Source organism: Drosophila takahashii, chromosome 3R (assembly GCF_030179915.1).
Source record: "Drosophila takahashii strain IR98-3 E-12201 chromosome 3R, DtakHiC1v2, whole genome shotgun sequence".
NCBI lineage: Eukaryota > Metazoa > Arthropoda > Insecta > Diptera > Drosophilidae > Drosophila > Drosophila takahashii.
In genome coordinates this window covers 11,540,236-11,565,023 of record NC_091681.1, presented here as the reverse complement: position 1 = coordinate 11,565,023, position 24,788 = coordinate 11,540,236, and the positions used below count along the sequence as shown (strand labels likewise).

The 24,788-nt window shown below is 44.8% G+C and overlaps 3 protein-coding genes across 4 annotated transcripts; 1 reads left to right on the top strand and 2 right to left on the bottom strand.

Annotated features, from left to right (window-relative positions):
* The first annotated feature begins 198 nt into the window (after positions 1 to 198).
* Noc3 (Nucleolar complex protein 3) lies at positions 199 to 3,044 on the top strand. Its single transcript, XM_044396309.2, has 4 exons — positions 199 to 339; positions 392 to 2,010; positions 2,066 to 2,689; positions 2,747 to 3,044. Exons 1-4 carry the CDS (start codon positions 331 to 333, stop codon positions 2,967 to 2,969), a joined length of 2,475 nt encoding a protein of 824 aa, XP_044252244.1. The 5' UTR covers positions 199 to 330; the 3' UTR covers positions 2,970 to 3,044.
* Positions 3,045 to 3,069: 25 nt separating this feature from the next.
* Positions 3,070 to 5,490, bottom strand: LOC108068241 (uncharacterized). 2 transcript variants are annotated; one of them, XM_017157693.3, is made up of 3 exons: positions 5,382 to 5,490; positions 4,457 to 4,503; positions 3,070 to 4,395 (listed from the first exon to the last, which is right to left on the bottom strand). In XM_017157693.3, exons 1-3 carry the CDS (start codon positions 5,422 to 5,424, stop codon positions 3,268 to 3,270), a joined length of 1,218 nt encoding a protein of 405 aa, XP_017013182.3. In that variant the 5' UTR covers positions 5,425 to 5,490; the 3' UTR covers positions 3,070 to 3,267. The 2 variants fall into 2 exon arrangements, with proteins under 2 accessions (XP_017013182.3, XP_070072787.1); XM_070216686.1 differs by having other exon boundaries at positions 4,463 to 4,503; positions 5,382 to 5,487.
* A 1,047-nt stretch (positions 5,491 to 6,537) lies between these two features.
* thw (thawb) lies at positions 6,538 to 23,473 on the bottom strand. The gene is made up of 6 exons (XM_017157710.3): positions 23,417 to 23,473; positions 22,589 to 22,915; positions 12,040 to 12,087; positions 10,095 to 10,141; positions 9,763 to 10,029; positions 6,538 to 9,704 (listed from the first exon to the last, which is right to left on the bottom strand). Exons 2-6 carry the CDS (start codon positions 22,608 to 22,610, stop codon positions 6,666 to 6,668), a joined length of 3,423 nt encoding a protein of 1,140 aa, XP_017013199.2. The 5' UTR covers positions 22,611 to 22,915; positions 23,417 to 23,473; the 3' UTR covers positions 6,538 to 6,665.
* Between the last annotated feature and the right edge of the window lie 1,315 nt (positions 23,474 to 24,788).

Here is a 24,788-nt window from a genome sequence, read left to right as displayed (position 1 = left end):
ATGCTTTAAGTTCCGTGAAATTTTTTAACAAATAACAGCTGTTTGAAAATTCAACAGGAACCATTTTGGGTCGTTCCCTTAATTGCTGACATTTTTTGTTGAATTTTCAACAATTCAGCAATTCAACAGTTTAGGGAATCCCCCTAGCGAATGGAAAATAAAAATACTGGAAAAATACAAGTAAACGAATTTAAAAAACGAGTTGCCAGCACCAAACCAGCTGTTGCTCTCCACCATCCAGTGGACAGTTCCCTTAGCTTCCCATGTGCTCGGCAAAATCAGAAGTCAACATTTGTGAATTTTAATTATAAATCAATTAAAACAGGCGCAATGGGTGCGGTAAGTACGTAAAACAGGCACATGAAACACGTAATAACACAATTCACTTTAGAAAAAGGTGAAAATCAGCTCGGTGAAGCGGGCCGCTCACCTGAAATCGAAGAAAACACCGCAGTCGAAGCAGCAACAACAAAAGCAGAAGCAGAAACGCGATCAACTGAGTTCCAAGCGGGATCAGGGCCAGAATATATTCTCCCAGAAGGCGAGGAAGCGCGACAATTTGGCCCAGCGCAAGAAGCACAACAAACTGGCCTCCTTGGGACTGGATCCGCTGGAGGACGACAACGAGGATGGCGACGATGAGATGCTGGATAACGTCGCTGACATGCTGGATGGCGATGATCTCGCCCTGCTGCAGGCCAACAAACGCAAGCGGAAGGCCAAGTCGACCGGCGAGGAGGACGAGGAGCAGGGGCAATCCATCGGCTTGGAAAGGGCCTACGCCTCGGACACCAAGAAAGAGCAGGCGGCGCAGAAAATCAAGCTGGATCTGCTGCCCATCAAGTCCAGGGATGGTCAGATCATCACCCGCACCACAGAGGTGGATTACCTGCCGAAGCCCAAGCAGAAAAAGAAGGACGTGGAGGAGCAGGACGAGGACTCTGAGGAAGATGAGGACGGGGAGACGGAGTACGAGGACAGCGATGACGATGTGGTCAACGATGTCGAGGCGACGGCCGCCGTTCCCGTACAAAAACTCATCTCAACCACGGATCTGCTGATCGCTCGCCAGCAGGAAATTGAGCGCCAAAAGTATCGCATTGGAATCATTTGCTCGGGGCTGCTTGAAAAACCAGAGGACAAGATGCGCAACTTTCATGCTCTGTACGAACTCATGGACGAGATCAACCCAGCCAGCCGGCAGGCCAACCTAATGGCCGTGAGAAAGCTGGCCATAATCTCTGTTACCGAGATCTTCAAAGACATTTTGCCCGAGTATCGAGTAGGTCAGGTGGACACCAAGATGCAGACGCTGCGCAAGGCCACCCTGGACCGCGTGACCTTTGAAAACGCACTGCTGCAGCAGTTCAAGAAGTTCCTGCAGAAGCTGGAGCTGATCACGGCGCAGGTGAACAGGAGAGGCGGTCTTAGGACGCCGCAGACCGTCAAGTTGGCCACCGTGGCGGTGCAGTGCATGTGCGATCTGCTGGTCGCGCATCCCTACTTCAACTACGTCCAAAACATTGCCCAGCTGCTGGTCTACATGCTCAACTGCAATTACCAGGAAATGCGAACGGCTGTCAATCAGTGCTTCCGCACCGTCTTCTCCAACGACAAGCGATATGAGATGACCCTTTTCATAGTGCGACGCATTAACCATCTGATCAAAACGAAGCAAAACAATGTTCATGTCGAGTGCATTACCTGTTTGCTGGGTCTGAAGATCAAGAACGTAAACCTGGACGCCGAGAAGGAGAACGATCTGAAGCAAAAGAAGCTGGAGTCGCATCGCCAACGCTTGCTGAGTTTGTCCAAGAAAGAGCGCAAGAGGCGGAAGAAGCTCACCGAGGTTAACAGGGAGCTGGAGGAGACTCGTGCCGAGGAGAACAAGCAGGACAAGCACCAGAAGCTCACCGAGATCATCAAGATGGTGTTTACCATCTATTTCCGTGTGCTGAAGAACGATCCCACATCGCGCGTATTGAGCGCCATTCTAGAGGGATTGGCTGAGTAAGTGGTGGTTGTATATCTTTGAATCTTCCCTCATTTCTTGTATTTATTCCAGATTTGCGCACGTTATTAATTTGGAGTTTTTCTCGGACCTGATTGATGTGCTCAACCGCATTTTGGAGGACCAAGACGAGCTGGGCTATCGCGAGCGATTGCACTGCGTTCAGACCATATTTGTTATACTCTCCGGCCAGGGTGAAGTGCTTAATATCGATCCAATCAGATTCTACCAGCATTTCTACCGGAATATGCTTGCCGTGCAGGCGGGCAAGAATCATGATGACTTTACCATTATCCTGCGAACGCTGGATGAGGTGCTGGTAAAGCGACGACGAAATATGAGCCAGCAGCGTCTAATGGCCTTTGTTAAAAGGTTGCTCACTGGAAGTCTGCATCTGCTCCACAACGGCACCTTGGCCACACTGGGCACCATAAAACAGACCTTCCAGCTCACTTCCGTACTGGACAATCTACTGGACACGGATACGAGTATAGGCTCGGGACGTTATGACCCTGAACTCGACGATCCCGAGTATTGTAATGCGGCCAGCACTTCGCTATATGAGCTCGCCCTTCTGTCGCGTCACTATCATCCCACCGTGCGACGCATGGCCAATCACATTGCCCACGGAGTTCCAGCCTCCGGCGAGGGAGCGCTGCCCACGGATATCGGGAAGCTGTAAGTATTTATATGTTCTCTACATGTGTGATTCTAACGAATAATTTGTTGTTTTAGCACCTCTCACGAACTGTTCACGCAATACGACAGCACACAGATGGCTTTCAATCCAACGATACCGCTGCCAAAGGCTGGCCAACCGAAACTGAAAAGGGGCAAAAATTTGTATATCCGGTCGGACTTTAAGCAGGAGTACGGAAAGCTTTTACGAGAGGGAAAGGTCTCGCAATCAAAGGATAAGCATACAATACAAATTGATTTTTATAGAGCACTTCAATAAATGCCAAGCTGTACATGAAACCCTAACAAATTAAAGGAAAAAGTAACTATATCTTCAATTAGATGAATTATGAAATTATTCACTTATTTTCCTATTTTTTATTACCTGTTGTTAAGCATCAAACCATATTTTATGAAGACCTTATTTTTGTATATTTTTTAATGAAAGGTATCTAAAACTAATTACAAAGATCTATGTTCGGAGCTCCTAGCATACTATAAAGGGCTAAATCTAGGGTAGCTAAATCTAATGCCATAAAACCGGGTACAGATGCCAGGGTTCGCCAGTGTTCCAATGCCTATGCGGTGGTTCCGCCGCGCTGCCGTTGTCCAACCCCAGCCGGTGGCAGATACTCTCGATTACCACCTGCCACCAACTGAGATTGCGGCTGCTGGCCAAATCCAGCCACTGAATTATCCTGAAGGGAACCAGCTGCGGTGGCCAGAAGACCGACAGCAGCTCCGCTGGGTGGCAATCGATTGGCTGCGGCACTTGGGACGATGGCGGGTCGAAGGACGGCACCTGCGCCATACGGGCTCTGAGCCTGGGCGGCTGGCGTGGGCGTGGCCGAAGGATAGGACCCCCGTCCGGAATTGTAGCCAGCCACCTGGGGCACTCCGGTGGCCCGAAGGGTTCCGGTCGTGGCAACAGGTGCCCCAAAGGCAGTGGTGGAGGCAGCAGCCGGACGATAGGCATTGTTAGCATTCGAGGTACCCAGGTTGGAGCCACTTCCTCCGGAGTAATCGTAGATATAAGCATTATTCGCATACAAGCTGGGTGCCGAGACACAGTCGTATTGGTTCCACCACACGCAGACTAGGGTCTCCTGGCTGAAGACCGTGCCATTGGGACAGAGGAAGGAGTACGTCCGGTTGAGGGCACAGATGTGGAAGACCTGGCACTGCGCCTCGATGTCCGCATAATATCCGGGCAGGGGCTGTTGCGAGCAGTCGAAGTTGGTGCGCGGCACCTGGGCGTAAACGGGGTAATCCACTCCAGCCACACCGGGAATGGCCGAGTAGTCGCCCTCGCCATCGTTGTAGTCCCCGCTGTCTCCAGTTCCACTGGCCACTCGGATTGGAGAGCCACCGGGAGCATTGCCGTACTGTGAGGTCTGCGGTCCGTAGGGTCCTCCGCGGGATGATGGGGTTGATAGTCCCCCCGATGAAGTTCTCCTCGGCTGGCCAACTGTGTTACTCGCTCCCACAACGGCTGGAGCTCCAAAGGCAGTTGTGGCCTGACCACTGGGCGTGAATCCAACGGCAGGCGAGGGAAACAAACCAGCTCCATACGCAGTGGTGGCCGGAGCGGGGGTCAGTGGAATGGCCGCAGCCGTGGGATACGGACCAGGAGTCAAGCGACCTCCGGCGGTGGCTCCTCCCACATTGGCCACCTCGGGGCGCCCATAGTTGTAGCCACTTTGAGCCTGTCAATAGAATGTATTAAAACTTAGAAACGGTCAGGAACGAAGGGTGCCTAGAACTCACCTGCACCTGCAACTGGGCCAAGCCGCCGCTCCAGAGCAGCACCAGAACTGGAATTAATAAACGGGCCAACATTAACGCTTTCTAATCGCTTGTGGAATCTGGCGAAGATCTTCTCCGAGCTGTGGAACCGCCGACGCACCAAATGGAAATGAACGCCCTGCCAGCCATCGATGGCGTTGGCAGCGAAGAGTTTCGCAGCCCATATTAAGGCCAAGTACGTCGCGATTCTGGGCGCTGATAGCGCGGCTTAGACGGTTCTGCACCGCGATCTTTATTTATCAGCTTCCTACTCCTACGTTGCGGGCACAGTGGTTTTGAGATCTAAACTTAACTATTTTTTTGGAATCTACTTGTGCAGAAAACGAATAGACTGAAATTTTGTATCCCAAAAACTAGATGGTTGCTGTAAGCTACAAGTCGAAAAATATTTAAGCAAACCAATCAATAATTTGATCAATAAAATTCTTTATTGTCAAATTTTTCAAATGGAATAAATGTGAATGTTTAATTTTTGTAAATATTTATAATTCTGCACTTGTGGAATTTTTATGATTTATTACAAAGCGTTTGAAAGCAGAGAAAAGCTAATGCTCCTATTTATTCACCCGCAACTTCTAAGAAAATAACTGAATTTCCAGCTTAGACCCTTTGACGAGCCTGAAGTTCCACGGTGCCAATTGCTGAAATAACGCACCGCAACATCAATCGGCTGCCAAGAATTGCGGCAGCCGGTGGGCCAAAGGCAAGACGCATGCCTCGTAAATATGCAAGGCAGCAAAAAGTTAGACAGACAGACGCCCCTCCAAAGGAAGTGCTAATGGTGCTGGGGATGATGGGGCGGACAGCCGATCGCTCGTCACTGTTGAGTTACGCGCCGCAGTGGGTTGGGTCTGGGTCAGCTAGTCCGACTTGTTGGCCAACTCACCTGCCAAGACGCACGAGCAGCGATTTGGGGGCACTTGCAACATGCTGGAGACGATTCCGAATTACTTAGTTTGTGCCAGTGAGATTTCCTGTTAATCCTTTTCGACCGACGACCTGTGAACTGTCCAAAACTTGAGAGGCAACTGCGGGCCAGCTTAGAACGATGTTAGAAATTTATACCAAATTCTGAAACTCGACTTGGATGCGGCATCTTTGCCATATTTATGTGGCAGCTGCCCCAAAGACCGACGACAGTTCGTCAGTTCGTTTGTGCCTGCGCTTTAGCAGATTTACGACGCTGGATTATCCATTGTTCGGGGACGGCGGCCGGTTATCAGAATTCATATATCAGCGAGACCCTACATGACGTATACGTAATATTAGTTACGTATACGCGATGATCAATTCAATATTATAGCCTTTTCAAGTGCAATGCAATTTCAATCCGATTCGTCTTGTCCTTGAGAGCGGCAAATTCGATTTTCTTGCAAATGCATTCATCAGCAATGACAAAAATATTTAAATTTCGCCTGATTACACGATCGTTTCATGACTTTGGCTCGGTTCGACCTTACCAAAGATTTATACTAGAGCTGGAAAACGCAAAAGCCATTCGATTTGTGTCAAGGCGCAAGCGCAGTTTTTGATGGGCTCTTGGGATTACCCCGGTTGACTTATTTAAGACCCCATCTAATGCCAGTAGTGATGATTTAATCAGTTAGCTTGGCCCACTGGCCATTCATCTCCCATTTGATTCCCGTCTAAAAGCGCATTTTTATTTATTTTTATATGTACTTTATTAAGTTTAAATAAATATTTACAAACAGACAGCAAGACGTACAGATTGTTCAAATAGATCGCTCCTACTGGATAATGGATACTCGATACTGGATACTGGTTGGAAAGTGTTCTCGTTCGTTAAGACTAAGCAGTAAGAAACTAATTTAATACAACTCTCGATTAAACTTAAACGGAAACTGCTTGGCTGGGCATCAGGAACAACCAAGTCTATGCCTGTTTCGGGCGCGGGAGTATTTCAGGACTCTCATCGTCGAGTATTTCGATTACATATTTACAAACTAATTGCGCAATTGCATTGGCTAAACGAAGTCGATTAACAAGTAACTGGTTCAGAATAAAAATCATATAGGTACAGGTATATAGATATAGGATAGGGGGCTTTAACTTAGAGAAAATCAAACTGAACTGAAGAGGGGGGGTAGAGTGGAGTTGACTAAAGTTAGGCATTAACTCGCAAGGTCTAGGAACCGCCACCGCCCTCGCTCTATCGCCTGCTGCTGAACTTGGACGCCAGCGAATATAATGACTTGAGCAGCTCCAGGGCCCTCCGGTCCGAGTTGACCTCCAGCAGCGGTGCCGTCGTCGTCGTGGTCTCCTCCAGATCCTCGACGCGTATCTCGAACTTGGTGGTCTCCTCGTAGCTGCCCGTCCCCAGACCTGTTGTGGTGGGCAGATCCGTGGTTGTCGTGTAGCCCGGCGTGGTACTGGTGAAGTACTCGCCTCCGGCGGAACCACCTCGTCGGAATGTGGTCACCGGGATGCGGTTGGTGGTGGTGGTCAGTCTCTGCCTGGAGGTCTTTCCTCCGGCCGCCGTCTTGCTGTCAATATCGATGAGTGCGTTCAGCAGGTGCTTCCTACTCCGCTCCAGCGCCTTGCCGTTGTGGTCGTCACAGGTCTGGATGAGCAGCAGCAGCAGGCTCAGCACCTGGCGATCGTGCTCCGCCTTGGCCATCACGTTGCGCAGATGCAGTGCCTCCTGTTCGTTGAGACCGCCGAACAGCTTGTTGGCTATCCTCTGGAGACCACTGCTGGAGGGCAGGGCGTCCCGGGGAATGTCGTAGCTCCGGAAGATGTCCTCCCACTCGTAACGAGATGGCGTGGGCGTGGTCACCCTGTAGGCGAACGGAGAGGCTGTTGTGGACGTCGAGGTGGAGGTGCTACTGGTAGTGGAAGTCCGCTGCTCCTTCATCAGGCCGTCGTTGATGGTCAGGGGATCCAGGAAGTCCGTCTGCGACTTCAGCGCCCACGGGTGCTCAGTGGGTTTGTGGGTCGTCACCAGCTTCTGAGGCCTGGCATCCTTGAGCAGATCGTTGCGCGACTTGACGAACGATTGCGTTTGCTGTTGCTGCAGGAACTCCTCGCCGGAATCCTGACTCGGTGGTGACAGCTCCCCCGAGAACTCCACTTCCTGGCCGCGACTTGTGCTTCCTTCGTACAGCTCAGTGGTGGTGGAGTAGTCCGGAGCCGGAGTCGAATCGAACTTGTGGTTAATTTCCGCTGCAATGCTATTCGGTGTAGGCGTTGTGGCCTCGGGCAATCCCTTGGTGGGCAGGTAGTACTTGGCTGTTCCATCGCTGAAGAGCGAGGGATCTGTGGTGGTCACGGGTCTGAAGTTCGGCGTACTTGGTGGCTCCGTGGGTCGAGCGCGGGCAGCCAGTTCCGCGCGGAACGTGGCTGGGTTATCGAGGTAGCTGGACAGAGCATTGGAGAAGATCTGAGCGATCTTACGGGACTCTGGCTTCTCCGCCAGGGCACCTACAGTGGAACCTGTGCTGCCGATCTGCGGGAACTGCTGGTATTTCGAACCGGGTTCCGACTGCGTTCCATTGGGCTGGTTAGAGAGCAATCCCGAGCTAATGTCGCCCTCTCCGGCAACGCGACCTTGGGCGGCCTTCAGGCCAAACAGATTGCTGTACTTCTTGACGGTTGTATCGCTCAGTAGACTCTTCTTGATGTCGTCCGCATTATCGCTAATGGCTGGAGGATTCTCCGAAGTGGTCAGCAACGCAGTGGTGTCCGATGGCTTGATAGTGGGCAGTGGTGGTGGCTTCACAGACAGCTTAGTCTTCACTCCCGTCTTGTCTGTCTTCTCCGACTTATCCGGCTTGCCCAGGGCATTTGTGGTTTCATTATGTTCCTGCGCAAAGTACTTGGCAAACGATACGAGGGCATCCGGTCCTGAGGAGGGCGGAATCTCCAGACCAACTCTAGCCGGAGCTGCCGCCGCGGCATTCAGCTCCACGTCCTCAAACTGATCCTTCAACAGGTTCATTGTTTTCAGCATTTCCTGCACATTGCGATAGACAGACTCTTCCTTCACGGGATTGGGGGCGAACAGCAGAACATCTTCTCCAGCTGCACCTGCCGCATTTCCCCTTGGCGATTTTGCACTCTTGGGCAGATAAGTTGGTCCGCTGCTGGTGGCCGATGGTGACGGAGTGGTGGGCAGATAGTCCCGACTCTCGGTGGACTTGGAAGGTGGTCGGAACTCTCCGGAACTGGCCACATCATAGTGATGCCTCATGCCAATGATAACCGGCTTGAAGGTGCTGTCCAGTTCGATACTGGCACTCGCGGTGGGTTTCACCTTTGGTGCCGCGGAGGATTCAAGGAAAATTCCTGAGCTAGCGCCGCCAAATCTATGGGGATTTGGTGTAGTGGCCACATGACCACCCTTGATGTAGTTCAGATTTCCCTCGGTGCTCTTCGACTTGACCAAACTGGGAACAGTGGGGGTGTAGAAGGGCGTGGATTTGCTGGGTTCCAGGCGGCGCACGGTGGGATGGCTTCCGGCTGAGTAGCGAGGAGTGGTCTGTGGCACTGATCGGGTGGAATGAGCCTCGAAGAACTCCGGCTTTTCCTTGGACTGGCTGGGAGCAGGCTTATCCTTCTCCTTGCTGTGCTCCTCGCTTCCACTGTAGCGATGCTGTCCCCTCTGACCATTCCGGGCTCTTTCGGTGGAGACTCCTCTCTCCTGTGAGGCCACTGGAGTCCTAATGCGGGCTGGTTTCAAAACTGTGACGTCCTCGTTGCGATTTGGGTTGCTATCCTTATTGATCCTTCGCTTGCCGGAACCACTGACAAATGAGGAGCTCTCCGCAGTAATCTGAGTCTCATGGTCATTGCTATTGCTATCGATGCTGGGCAGAACCTTTCGCTGCTTCTCGCCGGATACATCATCAAAGTCCACGCTCTCCACTGAGGCGGGAACATCTTCCGTGGAATCGATACGTCTGTCGGGATTAGCACGATTACCAGACCTTCCCTGACCAGCGACTGGAGTGACCTTTGGCTTGATGTCTAGCCCACCACCCACTATGTTGAAGCCTTGAACGGGAACAGAGGGACGCACGCGATGCACCCGCTGCTTGTTGAGGATCTCAGCACTCTCTGCATAATAGCCCGAGGATCCCAGACAGTTGACCTTGAACCACCAGTCACAGGTGAGCTCGCTCTGCTGGAAGATCGTGCCATTGGGACAGAGGAAGGAGATCTTACGGCCCTCCTCGCAGATGTGAAAGACCTGAAACGATATCGAATGTGAGTCAATGATTTCTTTCTTGTCCTAATCATCATCCTACTTGACAATCCGTTTCCATATCGGCAAAGTATCCATTTCCATAGGAACGACAGCTGAACGAGGTCTTCGGGATCCGTGGGTAGATGGGAAAGTCGATGCCCGGACGTCCAACCACACCCTGGTACACCTCGTAGTCCACATCCTCATCGGAAGCTCGCTTCTTCAAGTGGTGCTTGTGTTCGTTGCAGTTTGTATGCGCCTCATAGCGTTCCTCCTCGAATTGAGTAGCCCCCGTTTGCTTGGCCAATATCCGGGCAGGAGTGCGATACTATATGGCAAAATGAAAAGTTATCAAAGGGGAAAATTGAGATGGTATTTAAGATTTCAACTTACCTTTGATTCTGCGCTTGTGTAGCCAAGGAATACCAGCATGAGCAAAGCTGTAATGGTTAAATTAAATAATAAATGACCACCAAAAAATATTTATAGGAAGGCATATAATAACATATTATTAAATTATTATTAATAGTAAACTATCTTCTATAAAAAAATCCCCGAAATTGTTAGCTCTTTAAAGCTACCCATGTTCTTAATTATATCGTGTTCAAATTTAAGCTGGAACCTGCACGCTTGTTTAAAATTTTATAAGGAATTTCTTTAATGAATCTTCTCGTGCTACACAGCAATTATGTTCTTTGTGAATAGACTTGCTTGGCCATTTTGCTGGGCATTCTCTAGCAAAGTCTGGTTCGTCAACTTTTTAGGTTTGGATTCTCCTTCGCCGTTTAGAATGTCTTCTTGACGGCGAGCCCGCAGACCTTGACTTTTCCATTCAACTTGGATGGCAGACATTGCCAAATTACGCAAGACGCGACTACTGGGACTGGCTGGAAGTGACTGACCTCAGGCCCCCTCGAAGTGCAATAATTAAATTTTAAAGCATAAAAACAATTAAAGAAAAAAACAGAAATAAAAAAGTCATGATGAACTGCGTCTTGAGTGGCGGCCGGCAGAGGAAGATGTCAGCCGCAGAGGGTTATTGAATAACCAAAATAGCCGCAAGATTCAAGGCCCACTTGCTGCATAATCACTGCGATTAAGTGAATCATCGAAGAAGACCCGCTGATGATTTGGTCGCGGGTGTTGCTGCCTTATTCAAATTAAACAATTGCCCATAATTTGTGCCCGCTGATTGGCAAGCGGGCTCAAATTCGAACGGCCGCCTCATCAACCATACGCCGCGTTGTACTCGCATCGCACCGCATCAATTTCGGATCTGTCCGATCTGTCGTTTCGTTTCGTTACGTTTGCCTTTTCGATTGGGTTCGTGCCCCTCGCAGCGGGATGGTCTGCCAACTTAATTGAGAGGTGCTGTCGATGGGCGCGTAATTACTCGGCGACCCAAAGGCCCAAAGAAGATTGTCGGCCATTGTTGGTTTTATTCGCTCGCTGGATGAGCTGTCACTTATGCCCCCTTGGCATCTGGGTCTCGGCCAACAGCAACACGCCCGTCCTAATGAGCCGTTAAAAATTGCATTTCCCAGGCGTTCGGCATTCAGCATTCGGCCAGTCTGGCCAATCCATTAATTCAAATCAAAGTCACATTTAATCTGAATCCGAATCTGAACTATGTCTCGGAACCTCTTTTTGTCGCACGCCAAGTCAGCCTAATAACAAAAACGAAGACGGCTCACGCAACCGGCTAACACAAAGACAAAGGCGCATTAACGCAATCTTGGCCGCTTTGCCGCCCGCGCTTTGCGGCACACGCATCAACCGTTAGCCGGTGATCTATGATGGGAAAACTATGAGTTGACAAGGTCAAGGATGTTGCCAACCCGAAGAATGCCTTTTATTTGCTGAAATATTTATTTGGCTCTTGAATCGAATATAAATGTGAATAAAGAATTGTACAAATTATAACTACATGCCTATTAACATCCACCGGATAATTTACTTAGGATAAATTACAATTAAAGAAAAACGTACATTATTTTCTTGAAAAGGTGGGGGTTTAATCCTAAAATTATTGTCATTTTTATCAGTTTTGGTTATCATATTACAATGTATAATGTACATATTGCAAAGTATATTTTAGTAATTTTTGGTCATCCATTTTTTACCATATATGGAAAATATTATTTTTAAACTGACATTCATAATCACTATTGCTTTTCTATAAATTCGGTATTTATAATACTTTAATATTTTACTTTAAATCTTTGAAATGTGTACTTTGATAAAATCTCTAAAGCTCTATCTATACCTAATCTCTGATTAAATCCTAACTCAAATATTTATAATTTCCCTAAATAACCTTTTGAACTTATTAACTTACCGCACAACAAGTTGAGCTGCGTAGACCGCATTTTGTATTTGGAATTGCCTGAAAGATAGAGGGAAGCAGAGAAACAAATGTTTAGCTAGTTAACAAAATTATGAATATTTATTGCACAAGATCGTGGGAGATGCCAAAAAATAAGAAGAAAGAAACGGCAAACTAATTATTGTCGAAAACACGTACACACCACAAGGCGCCTTATTGGGTAATAGAAATTATACGAAAACAACGGCAGAAATAATAATAAATGTACTCCGGGGCTTGCACAAATCGGCGAAGAAGAGTTGTCAATGTGCCGAAGAAGACAAACAAAGCGCAGAAGGCTCTCAGCGATTGCATAATCTGTAGACGCCCACAAACGCATGCAGAAATTTACGGCAGATCGTTAGATATATCTGCTCGCCATAAATAGAGATATGTATTCAGAAGCGCAGATAGTTGGATATGCAGATGCGCAGTTCGCATTTGGGCCCGACAGCCGAGTACCACAGGGTCTATGCGCAATAAATTATTACATTTTAGGCTGGCCCGGCCAAAAAGCAATTCGGCTGCCCAGGAACAGCTGTCAGGCGCCGTCCAGGAGTCAGTCAGTCAGTAAGGCAGTCAGTCAATCCACCAAGGCATTCACTTTGCTACGACTATCGTATCGCTCGCTTCCGTCAGCTTATTTTTGCAGCTGTTGTCGCTGCTGCCGCTGTTCCCGTAGTTTCTGTAGTTTCTGCGTACTTTGCATAATTTCAAGTAATTGTTTTAATTTGCACAACAGCAAACAATATCAAAACTTGGGGAGACACCAGCAGAAACCAGAGAGATCAACACCAACCGGCTTGCCCGGCGACACTCTTTCAATTAAATAATTTTCAATGGTTTGGGTAATTACCCGAACCGTCAAGACAATAGATTTGTTTTCTTTACGTAACGCGGCTCTTTTCAATAACAATGCAAAATCGAACAGAATCTCGAAATTTCATTCGATGCGAAGATAAATTTAAATTGAAATTAGCTGCAGTTGTTCAAGACGACGAAGATTCTACTTTTATGCATTGTCTGCTGGATTCTTCGGTTGCCGAAATTGCTTTTTGTATTTAAATTAGTGGATTGCCTTGGCGGGGTTCTCGTCTTGCTGGCTGTTTGCATAAAATATTCTCACACCTAAATTTAATTTCGTCAAAATAGCGTAATGTTGGCTCACAAAATTAAATTACAGCAGTCACTTTGGTAATAGTCATGCACAAGGCTTGGCATTAAGATTTAATAAAAATTGGGAATTAAGTCGATTAGCCGAGCGATCTGTTAAAGTTCAAGAGTTGCACTGGCTGGTCTGCACAGGTTTTAATTTCAATTCACGATTCTCGATTGGCAATTACACGAATCAAGAGTTTGTCATTGTCAAGGCTTTGCCAAAACGAATTGAATTGGCTTAAATGGCGATTAGTCCGGCGAAGGTCGAATCGGATCGGTTCATTTGAGAATTTGTATAATGATCGTATTTATAAATTGCCATTAATGAATTAGCTTCATCAATAAATTATGTTCCCTGGCTGGGCACTTCCTCTCAGCGGATTTATTGGATGAAATTAATCAAATTGTCTGCCCAATAATTCATAGGAAAGCGAGGAGCAACGAGAAATTCAATCATCTTGGTGGCAAAGCGTGGCTGAAAAGTGTGCAACGACAACAATGACAAATAAGGAAGTTTCGCCGCCAAATCATTATCATCGGAGCAACAAAAAATGTCAACGCGATGGCAAGAGCAGGTGTTGTGCCAACACCAACCGAAAACAAAAAAAAAATAATAAGCTAGCGCCAGTTAACTGCTAAAGACTGAGGTTGCATTTTCCGCGCCAAGCCGAGGGTCTCCGCAATCAAAATTTGGTTCCGCCTTCAACACATGCGCAATGCGCAGACCTCCGGGGAGTTCGGGACCTCGGGAAGGGGACTGCCACGTCAAGATGGATCTGCCAAGGATCGATGCATCCAGCGATTGCCCAGGTCGCTTTTGCAGACCGAAGTGTGAGGAGCTTCGAGGGGCACACTCCTCGCATTGCAGCCAAATGTCTGTTAAATCGTTTTAACCTTTTTGTCAAGTTGCCGCTTAACCTTTACGGTTGCTGAGCTGACATGAAGGAAGCATTTGTTTTTTTCCGCAGCTTTTCTTGTAGTTTTTGCGCTTTTTGCCGCATTGTGTTGTGGCAAAGTGTTGAAACACAGAGCATAGAAACTAAGGCAACGCCAAGCTGCTGCCGCTGCTGCTGATGCTTCTGCTGCCTTCTTCCCCGTCGACCACATGTCGTATACGTGTTATTTGAAGATTTGATTTATTTGTTTTGGCTGTTCGTGTTTTGCCGGATTGTGGATTGTGTCGGCTTATCTGCCTGGCTGCCTTGCACTGACTCTTGTGTGGCCTTCTCCTCCAACTCCAACGACGCTGGATAAACGGTTTTTATTTCATTTTATTTGTAACTCGTGTGCAAGTGAAATAAAGGAAAAATTTCACCTTTACCGATGCTCATTATGAAACGGCTGACTCGCCTTGCCGGCCATTCCTGTTGCGAAAAATTGCATAAAGTCAGCGCATCTTCAATCGAAGCCCCCACGATTAACACGGCGGACTAGGGAAAATCTAAAACTTGATTGCGGCTTTTTGTTTGCTCAGCGCGATTGGGAGTGCCATGCAGGTGCGGATGGATATGCTGGTCATTTGGCTAATGGTGGGAGAGAAATTGTCTGCCGACGCAAAAGGCCGTTGGCATCCTTGGGAATAAATTAAAGAGTCACGAATTTCTGAGGGAGGAACTTTGGTGTTCTGGTAATTCCACATTATTTATCCCCACCACTTTATCTAGATAATATCTGCCTGTTTTAACACTATATTCCAGTTTCCTGCCTGACTCATTTGTTTTTCAGTGCTAATCTTTGACTTGAGCAAATGTTATGCAAATTTTCATAATTAATCAACAAAATACTACCTACATTCTGCTATACATCTAAATAGACTCTGTCACACTATTTTACCTGAAGACGAAGCTGAACTAAAACAAAACCAAATTAAAATGTTAAACATTTTAAATGGCAACGCACAGTTGTTGTTTGCCTGAGCTTTTGGAAACAAACTGTGTGAAAAATGTCATTATAAATGCATAAAAGTCTTAGCCGAGCAAATCACTTGGCTCCGTCGGCGATTCCCAGCAAATGTTTTGAAAGTGCCCCTTCCAGCCCCATTGTGCATTTTGTTTATTTATTTTACAGCAGATTTGGCAAGCATCATCTGCTGCTCTTTGTTGTTCCTAAAAGTCTTGCGAGGCGGGCAATTAAAAGAGTATTTTATATTGGCACATCCGAGCGATTAAGATCACTTTTCGGGACTGCCCGAAATAAACCCCATTGTAATGTGCGATTTGGGATTTATTTCCCCTCTTTCTGGGACCTTTCGTACCCATAAATCATCCGAATGATGTGCGTTTTGATATTTGCATAATGTTTGGGGCCAGCACAAATACTCATAATTGGATTACTGAATAAATATTTACCGCTGTCAGTTCAGGTACCGGCATCTCCGCTCTGAATGACAGATGAGCACTGAGAAATGGGTCGGGATCTGAGCAAGCCATATATCACGCAGATCTCAGGTGAAGAAAATATGACTCGATTTAAATGTAAGAGGAGTTTGAGACAGTTTTTTTTGGGTAAACAATTAATCAATCACACAACATGTACCTTGTGACATTTTGTTTGGCCAACAATTAATCAACAACTATTTAGTTATCCTCAGGTTTCATTCGAGTGCGATGAACAATCATGAAAAATCCCAAGTGTGAATGTGCGTCAGACAAGACATGTAGATTTTGCAATAACGAGACTTTTTGTTAAACATTTTTTAAAAGTCGTAGCCCCAGAGATTCAAGAGATAGCCAGCCAGACTGCGGCTGCGTCTGATGATGCTCTCTGGCCAGATGTTGATGCATTGACCTACGTGTCGCTGATGCACCCAGACATGAGTGTGGTAGCAATTATTGCCGCTGATGTGGTGATTCTTGCCGCAACCCCACTGTTTTCGGGCCTCGAGTCGCCCGAGGGGGCGCGGCACCAGTTGCATTTCATAGCCGCCAGAGTTCGACGTGCTAATAGATTTTGAGGTCAAATGCAATCGTTTTGGCTGCTGCTGCTGGCTATTTTCGTCCGCCTCTGATACAATTTTCGGCCACTTTTTGCCCAAGAATTCTTGTGCATTTCCGTGCAGCGTTTTTGTGTCGGCCACTCATTTGCAATTTGTGTGGCTGTGGGGCGAGAATGAAAAAAGCGAAGTAGCCTGGCGGTCGGAGGCATAGCTGAAGTCACTTTGACGCTTCGTGGCAGCCGCCTGTCAACTGTTTCACACTTGGCCCATTGAGGGCGAGTCGGAGCTTCGAGCGCATTCATGTGCCTAGGCTTAAAGGGAACTCAATTTGTTGGGGCCGAGCAAATTGCCGGCGATTTGTAAGGCAGCGAAAAACATTTAGCGCCAAATGTGAAGATGATTTCCATTTTTTTGTTGTGCTAAGCTATTTGCGTTGCGCCCCAGCAATTCTTCATGCAAGAGCTGCCGCTGGGCGGGATCTGCCATTGGCATCCCGCCGATGTGTGTATGTTGGAACCTGGCCCATTTCGTAGTCCAAATCTGAAGGTTTCAGTGCAGCCCCGAGTCTTCCAGTGGGCAGTGTTGGATGCCACTTAATTATCGGTTAAACATATTTTGGCTTGTTTGTTCAGCTGCTCCCCAAAAACTGTACGCCTGCCAGATCATAAAAAGCTGTTGTAATAACGAGAGTACCGCTCACACTATAGTTAACTGGCATTATACCATTAAAGCCGCCAAGGTAATTGCAGAGCTTCGGGGCACAATGGCATAACGAGGAGCTGGGGCCCTTAACCGGAAGCTATAGCTACTTAATCCGAATTCGGTTTCGGAATTTGAAATTTATAATTCGGGTCTTCAATGCATATCAAATATCTTCTAGCCAATTTATTCTAGTTTTAATGGTCCATTAAAAGCTTTAATCTAACCAAGAAATTTATTATATTGTCATCCATTTAATGACTTTTTTGGGCCATTAAAATAATATTGCAAAAATGTCAACCTGATTTTGCATTGATATAATCAAAAGACTCAAGCGAAGAACTTGATTTTAATTGGATACGTCTGACTCATATACTAACTCATTAATAACTGTTAAATAAATGCGGGTAATTGAACAAAATGCAGATGTTAAATATTGAACAGGTACTTAAAAATGTTTAAGTACTTTGTCTTTAAGTCACAAATTTAAAGAGAACAGGAATATATTACGATGAACGGAAATTCACAATACAGAAAACAAAAAAAAAAAAATATAGTAAAAAACTTAGAAAGATTCTGGAGCTTAAAATTGAGTGTTAATAAATAAAGGAAAACAGGTTGCAAATTAAAACACCTATTTGGTTTTGACTTTGTGAAAGTATTACAGAGATATAAATTACGTTCGACTAAAGATGAACCCGGCGCAATCCGGTTCGGTACATCTATGTTGCCAATCTCCCAATTCCTGTATTGCCTCCTCCAATCCGCCAATCCCCCAATCCGCCGATTCGCTGTGTCATCCATCGAAGGCACACATGCGGAAATTAATCCCCCGCCAGTGCTCACATAACAATTGAGTTGTCACCGAGAAGATATATAACTTTCTGTAGGATGTGCCAAGTTTTCACTAATAGCCGAAAAAATATCAAAAGATAACAATTGAAAATGCCGCTCAGCCAGTTTCAATTGATATGGGGCAATCTGCGAGATTCGAGCTGGCAAGCGCAATTTATGACAGACCGGGCGGCATCAGACACGCCGGCAACAATTGCAGCAGAAAACCAGTAGCACCAACTGCCAACTACGAACTACCAACAACTACCAGGCCAAGTCGAGCGGCAATTAATAAGTAATTGCCGTTGACGTCGTCGGTAGTTGCCAAAGCAGCAGTAGCGGCAGAAAATGTTGCACCTCCGATTCGTTCTTTTGTTCGGCTCGATTCCAGATTACGCATATTTGGGTCAGCGTTTGTTATCAGGGCGCCACGTATTTATGTCACCTGGTTAAATAATCAACTCTTGGCTTAATTACAGCCAGCAACAATGGCCAACTCGAAGTGAGTCAGTGGGGCTTTGCGGCTTTTCTTTCCCTGGCTTTTCCTCGTCGAGATGGCCTTTTTGCGATTGCCTCAACTTGCACCCATCTCCATGCACTCACATCATGTACAAAACATATGTGTTGCCCGTACAACCGAGATGCGAATTAGTTGCTTATTGTTCGGAGTAATTGTTTCTTGTTTGCCTGTTGCCGCGTAAATGAAAGTCACTTTTGATTTGGATTTTGTTATGATTTCGCTGTTCGTTTAGCGTGTCAGTGGCGGAAAATGAAAAAGTTCAAGCGGAAATCACCGCGAAAATTACATTTTTGTTTGCTTTTAAGTCCGAAAACGTAATCCACAGCCGTATTAAGATAAGTTCATAGCTCAAACCACGATTCTAGAGTCCCCACTTTGAACACCAAACAAAAGACTCAAGTAACGAACTTGACTTTGGCACGACAAGAAAAATGCTTTTGTTGCTTTTGTCTTGCCAATTTTAAGCGCGCGTCTGTAAACGACAACAAGTTCCCAAAATATCAAAGTTTTTTATCGTGTTGTTTTTGTGTGGCAAACATGATTATGACTGTTGAAAGCTCTTGTCATTTGGTTGCCTTCGCGCGCTTGATTGTGCTTGAAAATATCAAACAATATCGAGGAATTAAATGCGGAATTTGTTTCTGACTTCTTTGATTTATTGATTTGATTTTTAATGGCAAACATGTGAGGTAGGCGTCTCTAATTGGCTGTCAGCTGTTGGAATTGAATCGGTGTCTGATATTGATACCAATTTGTGAGTGTTGCCTACTTAAGTAGTGCCTAATAGACGATTATTGACGGTTTATTCTTGTTTATTTTTATTCGTAAGCTCAGAGGCACCGCCGAGGTGGTTTTCATGGTGAAGTATCAGTGGGAACTGTTTTCGGACATAAATTTATTGCCCGACACATTTAATAGCCCGCAGTGAGAACGGAACTTTTAGATTCCAGCCTTGGACGACACCTCTTAAAAAAAACCCATTAGTGTCTTCATATTTATATGATTTTTTTTATGATTCACGAAGCCACCCAGCAACCAGTTCTTTGGACGTGCTCGCGATGAGACAAATGCGCATCCTTAGCGCGACCCAAATGATGTCACGCGCCCGAATTAGATCCTGCCTAAGAGGTAAACAAACACACAATTGATTCAAATAATACAGAATCAGGTTCCCCAAGCAACTGTAAAATAACAAACGACTATCAGCATATCAAAACTTAAGTAAACACAATATGCGTAGAAAGAAAGAAAGCTTGGCGAAACTTGTTCTGCGGCTTTATGACTGACTAAGATTTGCTCATTTTTCATTGTTTACCAAATGAATGGGGGAACATTGATAATTAAGATTATTAGCTATTAAAGCTAAATGTTATTTTTGGTGTCCAAACAACTCGTACTAAAACAAACTCCGAATAAAAAAAGTTGCTTTGCACCCAAAGAAATACGATCTGATTTGTTAGGCTTCCAAACGAAACCAATGCTATAAAATGTTTATGTGCAACTTACTATCCAACTTGGAAACTTCTTCTCCATGAAGTTCACCTTAGACCATGCAGATCAAAATGCCATTCAGCTGGCAGCCCTAAAATGGCCTAAACGTAGCATGTCAGACCATGGAGGTCAGCATCTTGGCCTGACATTTAGCCTGCCGCCTGAATGTCCATATATCTTGCTAGATATATGCTAGAAACGGCTATGGCTATATCTGGGTGGATGGGTTATGTGGCTGGGGTCCATTAAAAGACTGGCAAACGCTACGCAATTCGCAACGCACGTGTGTCTTGATGAACGAGCAGAATGCTGGCATTTAGTTGTTGAGTGGATATAATGATCATATTTAAAATCGTGATGTAATTGAACGGTTTACGCATGCGACTAAATAACTATTATTATGGAAAAGCTTGATGCAGCATGAATTTTGATAGATTATAGTTAAATGCCTGAGTTAAAGACATCATTTGCTTTCAACACCTCAGCACTCTCAGCCAAGTACCGTTGCAAAACTCACACAATTCCTTTGAAAAGTTCAAGTTCGTTGGTTTTCGTTTTCTATTTGTTCACGAAAAAAATTGACAAGTGTTATTTATGGCTCAAGTGCACTCTACTGACATTTTGCTAGCTGACAATAACGACTAAAAAAGTGGATTTTTTGGCTCGTTGCAAGTTCGTTGTCAAAGTCTTTCGATTTTTCATGGCTCCCCAAAAATCCCTCAAATGGTCTCAGTAAAAACCAAAGACAAAATGATGAATCGTAATATTAACGCGATGAAAAACCCCACTGTGTCCGCCTAGAATATGTTGAAATCTTGACTTAAAAAAAACCTAAAAAATACAAAACATGAACATTATTTACACATCATTAATCACTAAAGACCGCAAAAACAACCAAGCACTTTAAGGCAGCAACAATTGTGAGGCGGTTGTTTGTTTTGTGTACAAGGAATCGTTAGATACTTTTACTCGTATCTCTCAGATGCGGCTCATTGGCTTTTCAGCGATGCGCACGCAGCGCCAGTTAACGCATCAACACTTGAATGGGATACAGGCTACACGACTACGGCGATTTGAGACAACACTGCCTTGGTTGCTCGAGGGGAATCCTCCTGTTGGGTATTGTTGCTTGAATGACTTTTTAATTTATTTGCCATTTCTTTCGCTGGAAACGTTAATGAGCAGACCAGACCAGACCAACCCGGCCAGACTAGACCCCGGTTAAGACTCTAGCAACAAGCACTCGCATTTTGAACTTTTATCTGGCCATCTGCAGACAACAACGGGCAAAATTATATTGTAGCATTTTGTTAGCCCGGCTGGGTTTTGCTTTATTTTTGTTTTTTGTTTTCGCCTGCCTTCGGCTCGTCTCCCTAGTCAACTTTAACCTCCTGCCACATAAAACAAAAGCAGGGCCCCCTTTCTCCTCCCACCAGTCACCTCTGTGGGTGTGTGTGCGATGTGAAAGACGTTAAGTCACACATTTGGCCTAAATTTGTCTTTTCTCTTAGCTAGCCTTTCCTTTGTTCATTTGCGCCACGAGGCTGTACTGTAGAAGAAAACAAAACTGTGGCACCTCTTGACATTTAAGGCGCATTTCCCAATTTCTGCACTACTTTCTGCGGCCCTCTGGCCGAGTTGCTCACCCAGTAATCACGGGCTGAGCAGCAATTGAAATTATCTAACACAAAAATGCTGCAGCTGCAAATGGCTGAGTTTTTCGTCTCTTTTGGCCCAGCCCCCTCCCAAGGGTTTGTTCTGACTTGAGCAGCTACCGCTGCCGTTCATCCTTGAACTGTGTGCTCAGAGCCGCCAGCATTATCTTAGATTCGTTAATAACAATGCCAAGACGAGAACAACAATTGCGGTTGCAAATTTTGCAACTCTAAATTTATGCAGTAAAAATTAGAAAACCTACGAAAAAAATTGAAATGCATGCCGGCAATTTTGAGGCTTTTAATTGCTGTATCTATTCATCTAAGCAAGCCAGCAATTTGCAAATTAATCATCAGCCAAAAGTCACCCCAGGCATATTGAAGATTTATGGAAATTGTTCGTCATTTAAGTTGCCTAGAACCAATTAGCTTTTACATTGATCGCTAAAAATACAAGAAGCCAGGCTAATACAGATTTTTTAATGGTAATGACTTTGAATATACTAGTGAGCCAACTTGATTAAGTTATTAATTTTAATGGATTAATAATCGGATGCGTATGGATGCTGATCGTTAGTTTAAGAAGTGGAAATCGGATATAAAATGGTAAAGATCTTAATTTCAAGGATACAAAAAATTAATAATTTATTAAATATAAGGGTACCTTTCCTGCTTTTCTAACTTTTTTATAACTTGTATTTTATGTCTAACATTTTACTTAACCCATCCTTTAAAAAGAAAAATGTTCATGTCCCTAATTTTAGTATTTTATTGCTATTTAGGGAATATACAAAATAAAAAACTCATTTAAAATATTAAAAACTTGAGAGCATTATTATTTTCTCAAGTCCTTGACAAGTATTATAATTTTGTACTCATTCACTATCTTTTTCTGGCTTGTGAAGATGCAAGTTTACTTGCATAACTTACAAGAGCCACCATAAAATGGCCTCTCCATTATGCAGCCAACGCATTGACATTTTCCAGCATCTTTGGCTTGCTGACTGGCCAAAAGTAGTAATAAAATTACTTAAGAAATGCATGCAATAAATCTAAGTAAGATGATGCTTTGTGAAAGGCAACGACTTGAGCACAAACAATTTTGTATCCATTCATGCGTACGAAATGCGTTTGGCATTTTATTAGAAGCCTCGAAGCTATTCAGCTGTCGATCTGCCAAGCTGTCGAAATTCTCGGCTAGATATTCTCAGCTCTTCTCGGCTCACTCACCTTTAAGCGGCATCAGCATCATTGGCAGTACTCTGAATGTCAGTTTGTGGAGCAGTAACACTCAGGCAACTCGGGTAAGTAACTGTGGCAGCAACTCAATCTTCCACAGCTTCCTTTTTTGCTTTCAATTTCGTGATTGAAGTAATATGGAGGTTTCGCCGTAAACTTATTTATGACAAAGTTTTCCGCTCTCCGACTGGGTTATTCGTAGCGTTTTGTTGTTTTCGTTTTTCTTGTGAATATTACTTAGATTGTTGCATATTATTCGTTATTGTTGTTTATGTTATCTCACTATGCTCGATTATTTGGTTTATTATTTGTTATGGGCTAGAGAGGGATCCGGTTGTAATGCACAGATATCACGATTTAGTTGATTTTTTCGGTAGTAGCACAAAATCACTTCAAGCTGTTCATGTCTGCATTATGAAGACGTCATTAAGACGAAACCAAAGTTTTGTAATCTCAAAGAAAATAAGTTAATTAGTTACAGTTTGTTGTACGATTTCGGCCAAGTTCATATGAATGGTAGAAAAGTAAGAAATAAATCATTTGAATTAAAGGAAATATTTGCAGACTCAAGCTTGAAGGGATCTTCTTCCTTTTTTGGCATTAATGGGGAATTAATGCTTCAAAAGATGTTCACAATTGTTCCTATAGCATTAAAATCCTTGATGAATTTGTTACAGTTCACAAACGTCCCAAAAATAACAGTTTCTACTACTTGAAAAGTAAAAAAATATCTTTTAAGATCACAAGAGTTTCAAGGGTTGAACACAAAGAGCACTTTATTTTTCTTAAATTTATCACATCAGATTGGTATGAAAATACAGTAAGAGCCAGAGCCAGACGAACAGAAGACGTCTTCACCCGTACGATATTCACATTTGAATGTTTCAATTGGCAAATGCGGCGTCCAACTTTAGTAGTTGAGCAGGCCGCAGACTCGAAACTCTGTTTAGCGAAAACGCTCGCAAAGCTGCTGCAAACACAGCAAAAGCAAAGCCAGTCGTCGTCGCCGATCCGGACGAACCTACCGCCAAACGAAGATCGCTGCCACATCTTCCTCAATTCCCAAAGAAGCCCGAAGACTGGCCAATATCCAAAAGCAGCAGCAAAGCCAAACAAAAGCAGATTGTCTTTGCAACCGGTCCGGCGATCAGCTGTTCGCTGCGATTCAGAGAGGGGCGGAAAAGACCGAAGACAAGAGCACAAATCTTCGGGCTCCGAAGAATTTAACAGAGCTCCATCGGCGGAGAAAAGCCTAACATTTCTGTTAGGAATGAGTAATTGTTACGTTCGTCATAGCTATCTTAGGAATTTAATCAGTGTATATTAAGTGTGAAATTTTAGATGCATTTATTTTATACCAATTTTTGAATGTTTACTTTTAACTTTATCGAAAAGGGTTTCTTTAATTTCTAGGAAGAGCACACTATTATGATTAAAAGTAATGGGATAGTTTATATTTAAAAAAATATTTAGAAACTTTGTGTTGCTTTTAATATTGATGTTTTTTTTTTAGAATTATACTAGTTTTACAATTTAAGGCATAATAATATTTTCAAGTAAACTAAAAAACTCAAAATATAGAAGGTTCTGGATAATAAAGGCTTTCACAAAACAATGCTTTTTTTGAACTGTGTTATAAATAAATTGTGATTTTCTGTCTCCATATTGATGCCGTTAAACATTATTGTAAATACAACGTATACGTAATATTCGAAAGCCCTGTAATCGGTTGCCAGCTAAAAGGATTAACCTCCTTTGCATTGTTTGCCATAAATTGCATTAAATGCTGAGCACATTCAATTGAAATCGATTTCAGTCAATCAGCAAGATGACAGTTTGGAAATCCATCAGCCTTTAATGAGGAAGGGGAAGCACTTGTAGGGTTTAAGGACTGGGACGAGGGGAGTGGAGTGGGTCGGCGATGAGCTGGTCGATGGCTCGATCGCTCGTGGAAGGCATAACAAACAAAATCGCAAATTAAAGATTCGAAATGCTCGCAGTGACGACTTTTTGACTTGAGGCGTTGCTTGTTTCTTGCCTTGTTTCTTGACTTCTATTTTCTTGCTAGCCAATCTTGCTAGACAATGGAGCAAAAGGGAAGACAGCTGAAGAGTTGACAGTGGACAGTTTTTATTATGATTTTGGGGCAGCCTCTTTGGGGCCCAGCAACTCCTGGTTGCATAATATCGTT

Excerpts from the sequence above, each read along its gene's own strand:
- Noc3 (XM_044396309.2), top strand. Across the intron at positions 2,011-2,065 it reads ATTCTAGAGGGATTGGCTGA|ATTTGCGCACGTTATTAATT; the intron begins GTAAGTGGTGGT and ends TATTTATTCCAG. Across the intron at positions 2,690-2,746 it reads CCCACGGATATCGGGAAGCT|CACCTCTCACGAACTGTTCA; the intron begins GTAAGTATTTAT and ends TTGTTGTTTTAG.
- LOC108068241 (XM_017157693.3), bottom strand. The coding sequence starts at position 5,424 with ATGTTGCAAGTGCCCCCAAATCGCTGCTCGTGCGTCTTGGCAG. Across the intron at positions 4,504-5,381 it reads CTGCTCGTGCGTCTTGGCAG|TTCTGGTGCTGCTCTGGAGC; the intron begins GTGAGTTGGCCA and ends TATTAATTCCAG. Across the intron at positions 4,396-4,456 it reads TGGCCCAGTTGCAGGTGCAG|GCTCAAAGTGGCTACAACTA; the intron begins GTGAGTTCTAGG and ends TTCTATTGACAG.
- thw (XM_017157710.3), bottom strand. The coding sequence starts at position 22,610 with ATGATGCTGATGCCGCTTAAAG. Across the intron at positions 10,142-12,039 it reads GCAGCTCAACTTGTTGTGCG|CTTTGCTCATGCTGGTATTC; the intron begins GTAAGTTAATAA and ends TAACCATTACAG. Across the intron at positions 9,705-9,762 it reads ATATGGAAACGGATTGTCAA|GTCTTTCACATCTGCGAGGA; the intron begins GTAGGATGATGA and ends ATATCGTTTCAG.